Source organism: Saitoella complicata (genome assembly GCF_001661265.1).
Source record: "Saitoella complicata NRRL Y-17804 unplaced genomic scaffold SAICOscaffold_9, whole genome shotgun sequence".
Classification (NCBI taxonomy): domain Eukaryota; kingdom Fungi; phylum Ascomycota; class Saitoellomycetes; order Saitoellales; family Saitoellaceae; genus Saitoella; species Saitoella complicata.
This window is the reverse complement of record NW_017567000.1, coordinates 120,499-135,935: the sequence shown is the minus strand read 5'-3', so window position 1 is coordinate 135,935 and position 15,437 is coordinate 120,499. Positions and strand designations below refer to the sequence as shown.

General features: G+C 53.4%; 8 protein-coding genes across 8 annotated transcripts; 5 read left to right on the top strand and 3 right to left on the bottom strand.

The window, feature by feature from the left end:
- Window positions 1-35: 35 nt before the first annotated feature.
- On the top strand, window positions 36-711 carry SAICODRAFT_56142 (RNase P/MRP, p29 subunit; the record flags this gene model as incomplete). Its single annotated transcript, XM_019169426.1, has 2 exons — window positions 36-489; window positions 542-711. 2 exons carry the CDS (start codon window positions 36-38, stop codon window positions 709-711), a joined length of 624 nt encoding a protein of 207 aa, XP_019024713.1.
- A 65-nt stretch (window positions 712-776) lies between these two features.
- SAICODRAFT_18640 (uncharacterized protein) lies at window positions 777-1,902 on the bottom strand (the record flags this gene model as incomplete). The annotated part of the gene is made up of 2 exons (XM_019165986.1): window positions 777-1,833; window positions 1,883-1,902. The coding sequence occupies 2 exons, from the start codon at window positions 1,900-1,902 to the stop codon at window positions 789-791; spliced, it is 1,065 nt and encodes a 354-aa protein (XP_019024712.1). The 3' UTR covers window positions 777-788.
- Window positions 1,903-2,073: 171 nt separating this feature from the next.
- On the top strand, window positions 2,074-2,461 carry SAICODRAFT_34662 (putative PHD finger-like domain protein 5A; the record flags this gene model as incomplete). The annotated part of the gene is made up of 2 exons (XM_019168374.1): window positions 2,074-2,266; window positions 2,319-2,461. The coding sequence occupies 2 exons, from the start codon at window positions 2,074-2,076 to the stop codon at window positions 2,459-2,461; spliced, it is 336 nt and encodes a 111-aa protein (XP_019024711.1).
- Window positions 2,462-3,549: 1,088 nt separating this feature from the next.
- On the bottom strand, window positions 3,550-5,139 carry SAICODRAFT_42389 (uncharacterized protein; the record flags this gene model as incomplete). Its single annotated transcript, XM_019168698.1, has 1 exon — window positions 3,550-5,139. A coding segment is annotated over one exon (1,590 nt), but the record flags the coding sequence as incomplete, so codon positions are not given.
- Window positions 5,140-6,825: 1,686 nt separating this feature from the next.
- SAICODRAFT_221920 (uncharacterized protein) lies at window positions 6,826-8,463 on the top strand. The gene is made up of 3 exons (XM_019166533.1): window positions 6,826-6,922; window positions 6,983-7,838; window positions 7,888-8,463. The coding sequence occupies exons 2-3, from the start codon at window positions 7,115-7,117 to the stop codon at window positions 8,358-8,360; spliced, it is 1,197 nt and encodes a 398-aa protein (XP_019024709.1). The 5' UTR covers window positions 6,826-6,922; window positions 6,983-7,114; the 3' UTR covers window positions 8,361-8,463.
- A 191-nt stretch (window positions 8,464-8,654) lies between these two features.
- Window positions 8,655-9,472, top strand: SAICODRAFT_70746 (uncharacterized protein; the record flags this gene model as incomplete). The annotated part of the gene is made up of 1 exon (XM_019170607.1): window positions 8,655-9,472. Exon 1 carries the CDS (start codon window positions 8,684-8,686, stop codon window positions 9,470-9,472), a length of 789 nt encoding a protein of 262 aa, XP_019024708.1. The 5' UTR covers window positions 8,655-8,683.
- Window positions 9,473-9,781: 309 nt separating this feature from the next.
- SAICODRAFT_221833 (uncharacterized protein) lies at window positions 9,782-11,701 on the top strand. The gene is made up of 2 exons (XM_019166531.1): window positions 9,782-10,097; window positions 10,149-11,701. Exon 2 carries the CDS (start codon window positions 10,156-10,158, stop codon window positions 11,557-11,559), a length of 1,404 nt encoding a protein of 467 aa, XP_019024707.1. The 5' UTR covers window positions 9,782-10,097; window positions 10,149-10,155; the 3' UTR covers window positions 11,560-11,701.
- Window positions 11,702-11,856: 155 nt separating this feature from the next.
- SAICODRAFT_6853 (uncharacterized protein) lies at window positions 11,857-15,436 on the bottom strand (the record flags this gene model as incomplete). The annotated part of the gene is made up of 2 exons (XM_019170400.1): window positions 11,857-14,691; window positions 15,416-15,436. The coding sequence occupies 2 exons, from the start codon at window positions 15,434-15,436 to the stop codon at window positions 11,857-11,859; spliced, it is 2,856 nt and encodes a 951-aa protein (XP_019024706.1).
- Between the last annotated feature and the right edge of the window lies 1 nt (window position 15,437).

Here is a 15,437-nt window from a genome sequence, read left to right as displayed (position 1 = left end):
GAGGGAACCCACTGCTAGCCTTGTTGGAGGAGGGTATGCCACGACAGCAAGCAGCAACTGTTTATTCCGACAAAGTCGAACATAAACCCCTCCTCCTCCACCCTACACACTCCTCAGACGCTCGTGCACAAAGACGGAAAGGACGGCTAAATAAGTTGTGGAGACATGGGGCGAAACGGAAACCCACACCTCTCTCCGCCGCGGAGAAGAGGGAGATGAAGGTGTACGACATCCCACAAGAGGCACAGAGATATGAGATCTACGAACCTCTGAACGTGCTATGGAGAGGATATATCAGGGAAGTGTTGGGAACGGGGTTCAAGGTCAGCTCATCAGGCGCCATGCCCAAGCTGCTGAAGGCGGACATGCACGGTGCGATCCTCAAGGTGGTACAGTCAAAATGTCCATCACGAGTAGGAGTCGAAGGAATCTGTGTGAAGGAAACAAAGAATGCTTTCGTGCTGGTCACAAAAGGCAATAACATGAAAAGTAATACTCGATGAGCTATCTCGCATGAATGATGGCTGACTGTGCATTACAGCAATCCCAAAGGAAGCGTCTATTTTCTCACTTGAAATCGACGTAACAGCTGAAGGACCGCCACAGGAAGAGAACAAGCTTGTGTTTGAGATTTTTGGGAACCAGTTTGCTTACAGGTCTGCTGAACGTGTGGGAAAGAAGTTCAAGGGAAGACCGACGGTGGAGCTCTAGGGCTGGCAATGCACGAGCTTTAAATTGCATTTCTCTTGGTTCGTGAAGATAGCCTCGCTTACAAGGCGCTGGCGTGCTTAGTACTCAACGACGTCCTCCATGTCGTTCCTATCCCCGCTCGGCACCTTGGAATCTGCGTCCATCTCCATTGATTGGTCTGCTTGTTCTGCACTCTCAAATGCGGCACCGCTTTTCTCAGCCGTCTTCCCATTTGCATCAACCGGGTCCTGCTGCTCCGCCTGTTGAGGCTTTGGCGTCTCCTTGTTCTCTGCGGCCATAACATCCATGCTCATTCCTGCTTCCGGCTTGCTAGTGTCTGATTTTTCGTGTTCTGGCACTGCTGGTGCAATTGAGCCGGAATCGTCTTTCTCCTCATCGCTTCCCTCAGTCTTTTTCGTGTCTCGACCTCCATCAGCCGGATCCGCCTCATCAACCTCCATCTCTTCCTTAGCCTTCTCCTCACTCCCCTTCCGCTCCTCATCACCCTGTTGTCTCCTTTCCTTCTCCGCCCTCCTCTCATCCCGTTCCCTAGCAACAATTTCCTCTGCCTCCCTAATTTGCGCCTCAATCCTCTCCTCATCATCCTCAGTTAGCTGCCACGGTTTGTAGTAGATCACCGGCTCCGTCTTTGTCCTCAAACTTCTCGCCATAGCCAACATATTCTCATGCCGTCTCTCCAGGACCTCATCCGCGAACCTCTCAGCCTGTTCAGCCCTTCTTGCGTCTCGAACAGCATTCCGTTCCGACTCCCTCCGTGTGAACTCCACTTTTTCTTTCTTGAGCTTTTCATGGAGTTTCGCCTCGATTTCTGAACGGCGGGAAGTGGTGGCTTTTGCAGCCTCAGTTGCAACTTCTTTTTTTGCTCGGCCGAGTTGTCCGAGGAGGGCGCCGAACATTCGTTTTCCTCGTTGGGTTTCGTCGGCGCCGGCTGTTCGTCTGCGGGTTGGCGGTCCACGTTGCGCACTTGTTGATTCTTCCGGGGCGGTACGTTGTCGCTTTAATGCCTCTGTAGATTGAGCATCTTGCATGTCTGTATCATTGCTGAGTCGACGCTTCGAGGCCGGGACCACCGGAGTGGAACCCACTTCGGGATTGTTGCTCTGCTCAACTGGCGTCGCGGATCTAAACACATCGTCAGCGTCTACTCAGCCCACGACAATAAGCGACTTACTCTTGTCTATCGTCCGACATAATTGATGGTACAATTGGAATTTCTCTATGCTCCTCTCACGTATGTCGGCTCGTACGTCGGGGAAGCTCCTCGAACGGCGCTAGACCCTGCTTCGCCACCTGCGCCGATACATACGAAGTACTGTACGTCGCCGTCCCCCATTCCACCCTTCTCCATATACCTTAATCAGAATGTCCAAGCATCATCCCGATCTCGTACTCTGCAGAAAACAGCCCGGCATCTCCATTGGCCGTCTTTGCGACAAATGCGATGGAAAATGCCCGGTATGTGACTCTTACGTGCGGCCGACGACGTTGGTGCGGATATGTGATGAGTGTGCATTTGGTAACTACGTTGGAAAGTGTGTTATTTGCGGCGGACAAGGTAGTCTGAATGTATTGTTGATCTCAAGGGTGGTTACTAACTCGGCCTACAGGTATCTCTGACGCTTATTACTGTGCGGAATGTACACGGTTAGAGAAGGACCGGGATGGATGTCCGAAGATTATCAACCTGGGAAGTTCGAGAACAGATTTGTTCTACGAGAGGAGAAAGAATAAGAAGCTTGGGATGCAATGAGGTGATTTGTGAGATGCGGGGCGGAATACTTTCATGGATTTGCAAGGCGATGATGGAAGGATGAAGTGACTACATCGTATTAGGAACCAACGTACGATTATACCTAACACAGTCGCTTTACAAAGCGGGAAGGGAGGAGTTATTTAACTAGAGAAGAACACGGCACTCTTTGGTAGACCTGCAGTCAAAACAATCAAAGAACTTCAAACAAACTCAATAGGTATATGACGCCCCATGAACTCCATCCTGTGAAAAATGCCGAGAAGAAACGTTCCCAAAACAAGCGAAACCCGGGGTCCAGGAGACTTATAGATACCATCCCAGTTAGCTTTCGCGATAGCTCTCCCACGCTCTCCTCAAAACTCCTTCGCGTCATGAAAAGCGTCACCGTCTTCGCTATCCATGCTAATTCTCTGATCTCTCACCAACTCTGGTTTGACGCTCAAGTAGCTACTGTGCCTCTCAACCGTGCTCCTCCTCGGCGAACCGGCGGAAGTCTGTACACTGACATTCGCGCTCGCGTCGATATCACTCAGCACCTCAGGCATCTTCACCAGACTCACGTTCCGCCCATGCAGCTTGAAACTGGGACTACTCCTAGGCAACCCAGCTGTAGGCATACGAGCTTCAGCGAGCTCGTCAACATTTTCCTTCGAGGCATCTTTACGCTTAATACTCAGGTTCAGGGTCTTCTTGCTCGCCTTCTTCTTTGGACTGAGTGGCGGTAATTGACCCTCGCCCATAAAGGCAAAGCTGGTACTATCCATCGAGCTGGTAGACGGCGCGCGAGACACAGCCAATTTCAGGGATGCCGTGTCAGATATCGCACTGCCAGCACTTGCGGCGGTGTGACTCTGCTTCAACGGACTCGGCGTCGGTGACGGCGGTGGCCGATGACGAAGCTCAGAGACACGCCACTCCTTCGCCGTGTTCTCGCTGATCTCATCGTTGGCCTCTTTGCTCCCCGAACTAGAGTCCCGACTCTTCGGCGGCTCGGTTTGACTCCTCCGCGGCGGGCTAGGTGGACCGCGTAACAAATCCGTGGTCGATCCACCGAGATACTCCATACCTCCCGTCTCGATAGCCAGGTCCCTCGACAGAACTTCCTGATGACAAAGTAGTCTCGCCTGCTCAATCCGCACCCAACTAATCCTCGTGGCAAGTGCCTGCGCCGCCTCAATCACCTTCTCGCGCGTGAAGGCCTGGATTGGCGTCAACACCCTCAAATTCCTCGCAGTCCGCATATCAGCCTCGAGCTGCGCCTCCTGTGCTGTCATCTTCTCCATGATCTCCGTCAGTTTATGACGTAGGATCGTCCTCCTCGCCGCCGCAATCTCCGCCGCCAAACTCAGCTGACTCTCATCCCTCGAATGCCCGCCCGTGCTCGCACTCGACTGAGACTCCGCACGTCTGAGCGTGTACCCCCTCCTGGGCCCACCTTCATTGAGCATGACAATTCCCCTCATTCTCACACCCGCAGTCCGGAAGCTCGCCGCGTAATTGATCTTAGCAATCCAATCATTCATCTCCTCTTCATTCTCCGCCTTGAAAACATCATGCGTCCCACCCCGACTAACAAACCTAAACGTCGAGTTCCCTTTCTTTGCGTTGATCTTGTCATACACCGCAACAGCCTCAACGGTCGTCAGCATCGCATCAGGGCTGAATGCCTTAACGGGAGGGTGAAACGTAACCGTCTCTCCATCATTCCCATGTTTGCGATGTTTCTCGTACTGCCGAATCAACGACCTCACAAACTGCACGTTTTTGAAGAACAGAACCTGAGAACCCGTCAAAATAACACCCCACTCCCTCCACGCCCTTGACGCCTTCCCGCGTTTCTTATCTTCCTTCCGACTCAAAATCCCAACTTTCGTAACCTTCACATCAACCAACCCCGGATCCGTATCCTGCGGATGCGCAGCCGCCGCCGGTGTCAAAAACGCTCCCGGTCGACTACGCGGACTGACAATCTGCAGCGTCGCAGTCTCCGTGAAAGCTTTATGCAAGCTCTCCACTTCAAACGACGGCACCGTACCCGTATACGAAAACTCCGACTCATCCCTCAACACCGCGCTCAAATCCGGTCTCAACGTCTCCAATTTGCCCTCCAGGATCAGCGTGTATGGATCCACCGCCCCCTTCCCCTTCTTGACCTCATCCCGTCTCGAAAATCCATTCCTCTTCGCCCCGCCGCCTTCTAAGGGAAGGTTCCCGTTGATGTCAACGTCGTCATCGATGTGGATGAATGGGGTATATGTGATATTATCATAAAAACACTCAAGAACATCGGGTGGGAGACCGTCCATGCGGGTATTCCGGACATAGTCCATTTTTGTCATTTTGTGTTTGTTGGATTTGTTGTAAGCGTCTGTGTGTAGCATCATCAGGCTGAAGGCCAACACGTACGGGACCTCGGCATTTGGAAAGAGGTTCGGGTTACATTCCGAGTACCTTACCGCAAAAGCCTCGAGGACACGGTCGATCTGCTGTGTTTCCTTCGGTAAGTGAAGTTCCATCAATAACTTTCGCAGTGCCATATCCAACGGGTCAACAGCAAACTCAAAGGTCCCAAGATACGTCCTCAGCGTAGCCTTATGAAACGGATCGTCCGACCGACTTAACACCGTCGCAAGCGCACTTTTCGAAACAGCCTTCTCCAACCTCTCCAGATATATCTCAGGCGTATCACCCTCGACCCGATCCGGCACTACCTCAGGCTCAACAGGTAACGCAGGAGATGATGGTGTCGGACTAACATCATGCGATAAATGGGCGGATAAGGGCAAGACAGACGAACTATCCCTCCGATGAAACGTCGGCAACGTGAAAAACCCACGACGAATTGAACGTGTTTCGCCGGGTGTGTGATCACGTTCCTCACCACTCGCGATCTCGGAGGGGTTACTGCGCAAACTACTCAACGTCGAACTCCGTGCCCTAGTGTTCCGGACTGGACTCCCACCCCTCGACAGTGCGGCAGCAGAATGAGTCGAATGTGCCGACCTCTGCGATGCAGAACGAAGGAGTGGAATTCCTGGGCCACTAAACGCAAACCCGAACGCAGCAAGCGCAGAAGCCGTCGTAGGCTCCGGGCCCAGCCCAGGCGTAGGTGTCAAAGGTCCAGTGGACGGTGTACTCGACTCATTCCCAGAACCGCGACGTACTGAATTGAGACTCGGCTCGGAATTCGTCCGGACAGCAGTGAGCGTAGGAAACCCAGATATTGACAACGACGAAGCAGCAGTTCCCCTCCTCGACCTCCTCGGTAACCGGAAAAACGATGTGGATATATGCGTGGTCGTAGTCGTCGTAGTCGTCGTCGTGGTGACTTGCACATTATCCCCCGAACTCGCGTCACTCGGCCGATTCGGGCTTAAATGCTGGATACCCTGGTTCTGGTTTGGCGGCTCATACGCTGGCAAATCCCTCGAATCACGGGAATAGGGCTCGTTGTTGCTGGTGAGGGGTAACGTATCTTGGGAATTGGATGATTTGTCGAGGAATCCTTTGAAGCCAAGGTATGATGCAAACGAAGCTCGACGGGAGGACATAGTGCTACGGCGAGAATCTGCGCCTGAGGTATGGATCGTTGACGCTCCCATTGATAAGTTGCGAGCGTGTTCGCGTAAGGGGCTCATGTTCGCAGATGTTCCGGTCACGGGCCGACTGTCTTGGCGAACAGGAGAAGGTAGTGATATCGTCACAATTGCAGGGGCTGACTCCGCATGCTGAACATTCGCAACTCCTCCTTCATCTTCTACCTGCTGCGGAATCGACGGAGACGGTGTAGTACTCGTCCTACTCCCCCGTTTGATCCACAATGTCGATAACTTGGTCACGGTCGACAAACTCGGCCGTTGTCGTGCAGGTTTCGTTGACTTCCCCGAGTCTGTTGAAGACTTCCTCTGATTGACCATCTTGCTGACTGATTGATTCAACAGCAGGTCATCCTATTGCAGCTGAATGGTAGGGGGTGTGTTGGGTATATTTGCTGCTCCTTGCTACAAGTCACGGTTCACGGTTCACTCACGTTCATGGCCAGCAACGCCCGCGCGCCCTCATTCCGCCCCACGGATGCGTTCCGTGCAGAAACACACAGAAACCGGCATCCACCCCGTCCTTCCCGGTTAGACATCCCATGGTAGCCTGGATGTACATTTAGTTGTCTTTACTTTACAGCATGTACCGCGGTATATGCCATCTCCCGCTCGTCAGACCTGCTCTCTGCCACATGACGGCGGGCTGCACGCGACTGCAGCGGGAAAGATAACCTTGAATCTCACCTCCTCGAATCAACGACATCCAAATTCACAAATACCTGGGGAACAATGCAGCTCGTGTCCGCAGTATTTGGTCTGCTCCTGGCAGGTAATGCTGCCATCGTGTCTGCCGCGCCGCAGAATTTTATCCATCAGTCGTCCGTTGCTCTTGGATCATCGTGGTGGGATGCATTGACAGGTCAGTTGAAAGGCATTTTTGTTTTTGACATGATATGCTTATAGTCTGACAGGTCTGAAGGATTACATCCAATCCGCGCATAACTATGAGGAGCATCGTGTGGAGAAGGTCCGGTATGATGACCACATCGTGATCCGCTTCAACGTCGCGTCCACAACAGAGCGCACTGCAGTCGAACACGCCGCCGAGGCGATGGTCCTCGACATCTGGTCTTCCTCCTCCAAGCACGTCGACGTCCACCTCCCCCAATCCCGGTCCTCCTACTTCCTCAAGTCCCTTCCCCGCATCCTCCGGGAGTCCTACGACCTCATGATCCCCAACGTCCAGCAGGCAATCGACGCAACTAACCCATCACCCCTCCCTGCTTCCGCGTTCCAGATTTCTGGGAAAGGTAGCATTGCATCCCTCCCTGGTTTGCCAGACGCGTTCTTCCAGGATTACCAGCCGTTGTCGACGATTGACGCTTGGTTGCATCTCCTCACAGCCCTCTACCCCGACCGCGCCTCCATCCTCACCATCGGCACCACCCCCGAAGGCCGCCAAATCCTCGGCCTAAAGGTGAAATCTCCCGTCCAGTCCCCCCAAAAGCGCAAAGGTATCTTCATCCAAGGCGCGCAACACGCGCGCGAATGGATCTCCGTCTCAACCGTCTGCTACGCCCTGCACCAAATGGTCTCCGGTTACGACGTAGACCCCGAAGTCCGCGCATTGGTCGAAGGCTTCGAGTGGACGTTCGTGCCGACTGTGAATCCAGATGGGTATGTCTACTCGTGGGAAGAGGATAGATTGTGGAGGAAGAATAGGCAGAATACGAGTTTGCCGTATTGTAAGGGGTTGGATTTAGATAGGACGTGGGGGTACAAGTGGGATGCGGGAGCAAAGACGAACATCGCGACCACGAACCCTTGCTCAGAGAGTATGTCGCTTGCTCCATCCCGTGTGAAAAGCTAACGTATTGGCGACAGACTACCGAGGCGAAGGACCTTTCGCAGCAACCGAACCCCGCCTCATCTCCGACTTCATCCAAAACCGCACCTCCTCCGGCGAAGACGACATCCTCGCCTTCCTCGACCTCCACTCCTACTCCCAAACCATCCAATACCCCTGGGCTTACGACTGTTCCGCCCTCCCCCCCGACGCCGAAGACCTCGACGAACTCGGTATCGGAATCGCACACGCTATCCGCCGTATTCATCACGAAAACTACGACGTCGAGACGGTGTGTGGAAACCCTGACCCGACGGAAGCTGGAGGCATGCCCGGGGCGGCGATTGATTGGGCATATGGGGAACAGAAGATTAGGTGGAGTTATTCGATCAAGTTGAGGGACACGGGTAGTTATGGATTTTTGCTGCCGAAGGAGGAGATTGTGCCGACTGGGGAGGAGGTTTTCTCTGGGATTAAGTATTTGGCAAAGTTCATTGCTGATAAGGCGTGAGTGTGTTCCATATGCATAGCCAGGACTTGTTGCTATTGATAGTTAGAAGGAGGAGAACACTTGAATCAATGCATTGTTGGTTACACGTCATTTACGGTGTTGCTATTTTTTACTCATCTCTTCTCCTTGAGGGTTAAGCTTTACGGGGGCCTTTTCCGATGCATGAGGAATGCGCCGGCTGCGGCGTCAGGGTGCCGAACCCCGCGTCGAGTTTATTTGCAGGCCGACGTCTTCGAAAGGTATAAAGGGCTCGTAGACCCTCACTGGATCCACCTCAGTCTGTCTTTCACCGTCCTATTCACTCTCTTTGAAGATCAAGCACGATGCTCCCCATCAATCTCTCCACTGCTCTCCTCGCCCTTATTCCCCTCCTGGCACCCATCGTCCACGCCCGCACCGACCTCGAAGGCTGCGTCTCCTCCCAAACCGTAGCCTACGGCGGCGCCTCCCTCATCTGGTACGTCCCTGGCACCGGCGAGATCTGCTCTTTCTTGGATTGTGGAGGGGGTAGGGCGCCGCCGAAGACGACGGTGCCTGGGTGCGCTGCGTATGCTGGCACTGGGACGTATGAGCCCAGTTATTTGCCTGGGTATGCTGCGACCGGGATGGTGCAGGCGACGAGTACGAGCATGAGTGTGGAGACGGGGGTGCAGGGGGTTGTTACGCCGTCGGTTGATGCGAGTACGGTTACGGCTGCCCCGGAGGTGATTTCTTCTATGTCTATGGAGACTACGGAGAGCACGCCCACGACGACGCCTATTGCCGATCTTAGCTCCTCGACATTCTTCGCTCCTGGCGTTGCCGAAACCGGGTCCTCCTCCGCAGCTATCGAGAGCTCCACTGCGCCCTCCTCGTCTGTCACTTCCTCCGCGTTCACCTCTACCACCACCTCATCCACCGGCGCCGTCAGCATCTTGGCCGCCTCGGCCTCCGCCTCCTCTGCTTCTGCCCCAGTCTCCGGTGCCCGTAGCAGTGCACGCTCTTCGTCGAGCCCTAGGGCTAGCGTGGTTGCTTCCTCCACGGGAGCGACGCAGAACAGCGATGCCCAGAGGATGGTTGTTGGGGGAGTTGTTGGTGTTCTTTGGATGGTTGGTGTGATGATGATGCTCTAAGACGTTCGTGAGATAATGCTGTGTTTCATTATTTCGATACGTTCTGACGTTTGGAGCTTTTCTCGGCTCTTTACCCGGCGTGGTTGAGGCTGCTTTAAGTTGGGCTGGAGGTCAATGTTCTTGGATTAGCTAAGATCGCTCTGGACAGTTAGATAAAGATATAGCTGTGTTTTTTTGAACGTTTTTGAAGTGGTCTTCACTCCGATTGCCTCTATAATGATTTTTTCCGGTGGTCAGACCTATCTCGGAACCCGTGCGAAATTTCCGCGCAGCCCACTCAAAGCAACCCACTTTCACTCATCATTCAAAAATTCGACGCAGAAAAGGAAACTGGCCGCTACAAACTCCCGAAGATGTTCCTCTGTGTCACCGACACCTGGGGTCTTAGAGCGTTCGCCGCACCTTGCAGACAGGTTCTTCAGACAAGTTCTTCAATCGGTCGGAATGTTATTAGGATACCCCACGAAGGCTTCGATATCGTTACATGGACTACTCACCCTCCATGACTCCTCAAAATGCCGATCAAGCTCATGGGAGATGGTGTCATACACGTATCGCAATTTATGCACGAACGCTCGGGCCCATGAGCATCAACTGCATGGCTTGCTCAGCAACCGCACACACCGTACGTATGAGATCTGTGGATACTGAAATCCATTCGCCGACAGCAATCCAGGAAAGCCATGTCAGGCCTGACTCTTATCGAGGCCCTCAATTGCCTCACAGTGGAGAACCCTACCACTCTCAGTCTCGCTTCACACGCTGCCGTGCCGTCCAGCATCGACTTCGACACCGAACCTGAATACGATGAACTCGACCTTCTAGTCACCGATTCGGATGATTTGATATCAATAGACACCAAGTTCGAAAGAATCTGCTCCATCATCTCGAGTGGCCTATCGCTTGCAGCGGCACTGGGCGAAGTTAACCCGGAGGATGAACCAAAAATGAGAGCGTTCAGACTTGTCCAGATGGGTCGCGAGGAACGGGCCACTTGGAGGAAATGGGAGGAGGGAGGGAGATTACCGGCTTTCAACAGGGAAACGTGTAAAGTGGCCTACTACAAAGGAAGGAAACAGCCACCGCTCAAGGTCCTAGAGATGGAAGCCGAGGCACTTACAAGACTCTACGGTGCTTCGCCTCCACTCAGCATTGAGCACGCACTTTTCTTCCGCCACAACAAACCTCACAGACACAATTTTCCTCTGGTACACTTGATGGCGAAGATCATTACCGCGGAGAAGGATCTCGGGTTTCCTATGGTTGAGAGCGAGGATTGGAGAGTACGCACGGAAATTAAGATAACCAGACGTCTGAACAGTATGATACTGCAACAACTGGAGTATATTGAATACAGCGTTAGGGGCATTCGTTCGTCAGAACTGGTTGGGGCACAAAGAGCAATTGGGCCACGAAGTCGCCGATTGAATACCCTACGTTCCTTGACTGGACTTGATCTCACGGATCCTAATCAAGGACTGGAGACGTTAACGGATCACATCGTTGGCGAGATCGAGCACAGGAGGCGGAGTGTCAACCAATACCTCTCAGAACGTGTCCGAATCCTAATGAGCACAGAGAAGTCCCGCACAGCAGACAACGTCCATCAAGTCACAGAAGCAGCAGCAATACTGGACGGACTGCCTGCTGCGAAGGTCGCGGAACATAGGATGCATGAGACGGCGGAGATGCTGGTGATGATGAAGGATAAGGAGGGGAGGGATAATGCGGTGGATGAGGCCACGGCGGTGGGGGTGTTGGAGCAGGTGTTGAAGGTGAATGTGAGGAAGGAGGTGGATGAGGATATGTTGGGTGAGTTGCTCGCGAAATGCAAGATTGAGGCACCTGAAACAAAAGAGGGAGAGTTTTTCACCACGAAGAAGGACGAGAAGTATGATCTTGATTTACTTTTCAAAGCGGCGAGGAGCCGAGAGGACCATCATGAGGATGAATCTGACGACGATGACGATGATGACAGCGGAGTGGACGATAGTAAACCGATCACACCGAAGAGGACCAGACAAACGATGGAGGATCAGAACTTGCAGGAGAAGTTCAAGAAGGTCAGGATCTCGGCGTCGTCGTAGGGGTTCTGGGTAGATTTCCGGAGCGTGAGGAACGGAACATCACAACGGAAACGCAGTTCATATCTATGGAGGTATCTTGCTACTACGTATGATACTTTGTCTTTTGTGCCTTGCGAGTTTTGTAGGGAAACATCAATCATATCACTAAACAGTACTATGTCAAACGTTTTCTCATTGATGATATCAAGCAATGCCATGCCGAGCAACAGTACCCCAAGTAGAACTCCAAAAAACACCACCTTCTAAGTCCTTATCAAGAATGCGCATGCCCATACATGATTAACCTACACCACTACCCTAATTTCTTCTCCTCGTAGCCGGTACCTTTCCCGCCTTCTCTGCCCTCGTCTTGTGCTTTGAATGCAAGTGGCCCAAATGATCCATGGCGGCCAAGTTCTTCCACTTGAGTACGCGCCAGTGCTCCGGAGGCCCATCATACTCCTTCCCTCTCGCCGACCTCCGTTTCTCTGGTGGTGGATGATCGATAATGGCTTGTGAAAGGTAGTGTTCCCGACTCCGCATACCTTCGATAATATCGGATTTCCGTGCGATAATGGCATTCCGTAGCTTGAGTTCTCTGACACCCTTCTCCTTGAGCCACTGGAGTAGTTGTCCGACTTGCTCTGGGGTGTCGTAGAATCCCCAATCCAATGGGCCTTCCATGCACGTTTGACCTTCCTCCTTTTGCTTGCGCTCCTCGAACGTTTTGCCTGCCTCCTCGCGGATTTCCTCACCCTTCTTCGGATCACCCGTCCGAGGGTCGAAACCCATGTACTTCTTCATCAAAAGATGATGAGCGTCAAGATCTGACCGTGCGGGACCTTGGACCCATATCCGTCCCGTCGCGTAGCCCGCGTAGGTACTCGAGTCAGGCATACCCCGATGCGGCATACCATTGAGTTCACACCACCAATATCTGTTATGGAAACGATCCTTTCCGAGGAGTCGGAGCCGCTGGCAGTCTGCTTCAGCGAGGTCATAGTTGAGCGTGGCGATCTCATCTTCACACCGCTTGATATCCTTCATCGCCGCCTCCAGCGCCTTCTGAAGCTTGATAAAGTCCTTCTGTGATGCCTTGTCAAGTTTTGCGATCGGCGCCGGAAGCGCAGCCGAGGGCGCAGGCGTACTGGGGGCCGTATCATCACTCTCCATCGCAGCCCTACTCCTCTTCCTCCCCTTCACCGGCGAACTCTCCGGACTTCCCCCATCCCCATTAACCACACTCCTCGTCCCAACCGTCTCATTATCCCCATCCTCACCCTCCGCCCCCTCCTCCCCATTCAACTCAATCGCAAACTCAGCCTCCAAATCCGCCGCCTTGATCTGCGGGAATTTCTCCTTGAGCGAGTTCCGAACCGATCCGAGTTTTTCCATATGGATTTTTCGTTCCCGTTGGAATTCGACCTTTTCTTTGCGCTTTGTGGTCATGTCTTCCATGCATTCGTCGATGTATTTGCGGACTAGGGGGGTTTGGAGGATGAGTTCCATGAGGTATTGGAAGACCATCAACTTGAGGTCGGGTTTGAGGGTGTAGTACTGCTCCTTTGCTGTCTCTGCGACGGGTTTGCGGTCCATTGGGCAGAGATGCTCGAGGATCTCGGTGCAGGTGTCGACGTGCCGAGAGGAAAGGGTTAGCTCATGGAGGAAACCAACGAGGATGAGCTCCCAGCCACCAGAACGGAAGTCACGCCGTTGCAGACGTACCCGCCACGATGATCCCTCCTCCTCGAGCATCTCCTCCGCCAAATGTGTTCTCTGAACCTGAACGGACTCCTCCTGCTCCTCCTTCACGTCCGAGTTATCCATTTCTACGTCTTCAGCCTCACCGTTCTCGGTCTTGGCTTGGCTGTGTGAATCGACCTCCATCGCCTGGCTTCCGTTCTCCTCATCCTCGCCTTCGACGCCCTCGCCGTCCACTGCAAGATCCTTTGGTAACGGTACGACGCACTGACTACTCTTCGGCTCAACCAAGACCTTCAACAATGCGCAATGCACCTCATCGATAATCTCGCACGGTACGTCCGCGTTGTTATACTTCAGCGCTGCCACCCAGTCATCAAGCGTAAACGAATCAATAAGCAACGGTTCCGAAAAGACATTGAGGAACGTCCATGTCTCAAGAAGCGCCTCAACATTGTGCGACGACACCGCAGTCTCCCGATTAAGCTTCGGCCGTGCTGCAACAGTCCCAGGCGATGGCAGGTCAAGGTCTTCAATTGGGTACTTGATAACCTCCACCGCCTCCTTCACCTTTGGCGCCGCAAACGGGTTCTTATCCGCTCCTTCCGTCTTTGGCGTCCGAGTCCCGGACTCAGCACCCCCATCATCCAATAACCCATCAACACCCATCCCTTTCCTCCCCCTACCTATCCTCGCTTGTGTCGTCAACCCCGCACCACCATTCGTAATATCCGCCAAATTCGGTTTCCGCAGATGTGTGGGCACGGATTGATCAATCTTATACCTCTCCGCAAAAATCGGCTTCACGAGCCACGGGGCGCCATACCACGCTTCACGCGTAACTGCATGTTTGACGAATGTCCGTAGCATGGTTTTCGTGAACGTACTCCGTTCGCGGGAGAGCATGCTTTCGTCTACGACGATGTCGCGGTCTGAGGAGGTGGAGGGTACATCGAGGCGTTCGACGGAGTAGTTTGTTGTTTGGGGACGAACAGTACCATCGCCGAGTCGCATAGCTCCGAGCACAGTTTTCGAGCGTACGAGGACTTGGAATTTTTGGGGGTGAGGGTAGGTGAAGACGCAGTGTAATGTCTCGCCGGGGAAGTATGTCGTTTTGAAGGCATCGAAGATCTGGTCCACGAGGTGATCAATCCGCGGTACAACGGAGAATTGAACTTTCCGTAGTACCGGTTCTTTGAGAGCTTCGGGGAACGACATGTCGAGGCCGCGCATCTCGTTGTTTTCGGATTGGAGTGCTTCCCAGAAGGTTAGGTTTGTGTGGCCGGTGATCTCGCACATGAAGACCTTTTCGCGGAGGAATTCGATGCGTTCGATGTATTGGGAGTAAGAGACGAAGACTTCGTTGGTTGCCTCGATTGACCATACTTCGTCGTCATCGCGGAGACTGGGGGGGTCGGGGATGAATTGTACGGGCTTTCGCTTGAAGAAGACCTGGGCGCACAACGGTGTCAACAACGAGTCAGAATCGAGGAGAGATGAGAGAACAAACCATTGGAGCTGATTATTATGATTATTACGAGACGATTGATACCCTACTCACCCTATTCCCTCTCCTAAATTTGTGTGCGCCGACACCCGTGTTGACCTCGAGCCGTCACTTTGTCCAAACACGCACGTGCAGCCGTAAGTCGCGACCCTGTCGTAAATCGCGGATCGAGCAGTGTGAGAAAGTTGTGCGTCTCGGTGTCTCTGTCGCAGTGTGGTGGAGGAGGTGCCGAGGTGGAGGAGGTCCCGGGGTGGAGGGGGAGCAGTAGAGGGAGGGAGTGCTGCTTGGGGGAGAGCGGGATCAGGAGGGGGTCCCGAAATTGAACCAGCGTTGGAGATTTGACTTGGGGAGGGTGCACATGTACGCTAAACGTGAATGACGGCGCCTGCCCTGGGTAACCAGAGATGTCTTGCAGGTCGACTGGCAGCGAAGAGCGAGGCTGAATTGCAGGCTCGAAGAGTAAACTGCTTCACGTTGAACGAGAGGTATCTCTTGACAATGACGGCTTTGTTCTCGTGTGCACGTGCCCCACTGCAACTCGAGTGACGCACCGCGATGCACCCCCCTACATCCTCCGCATCGCTGCAAAATTTTGACTTTTTTTGAAGTTCCGCGCGTCCTCTCTCATAAGAGTAGCACAGCTGCTGTACGTAGCACCTTCACACAAACGTACGACAGACTCAACTCCATC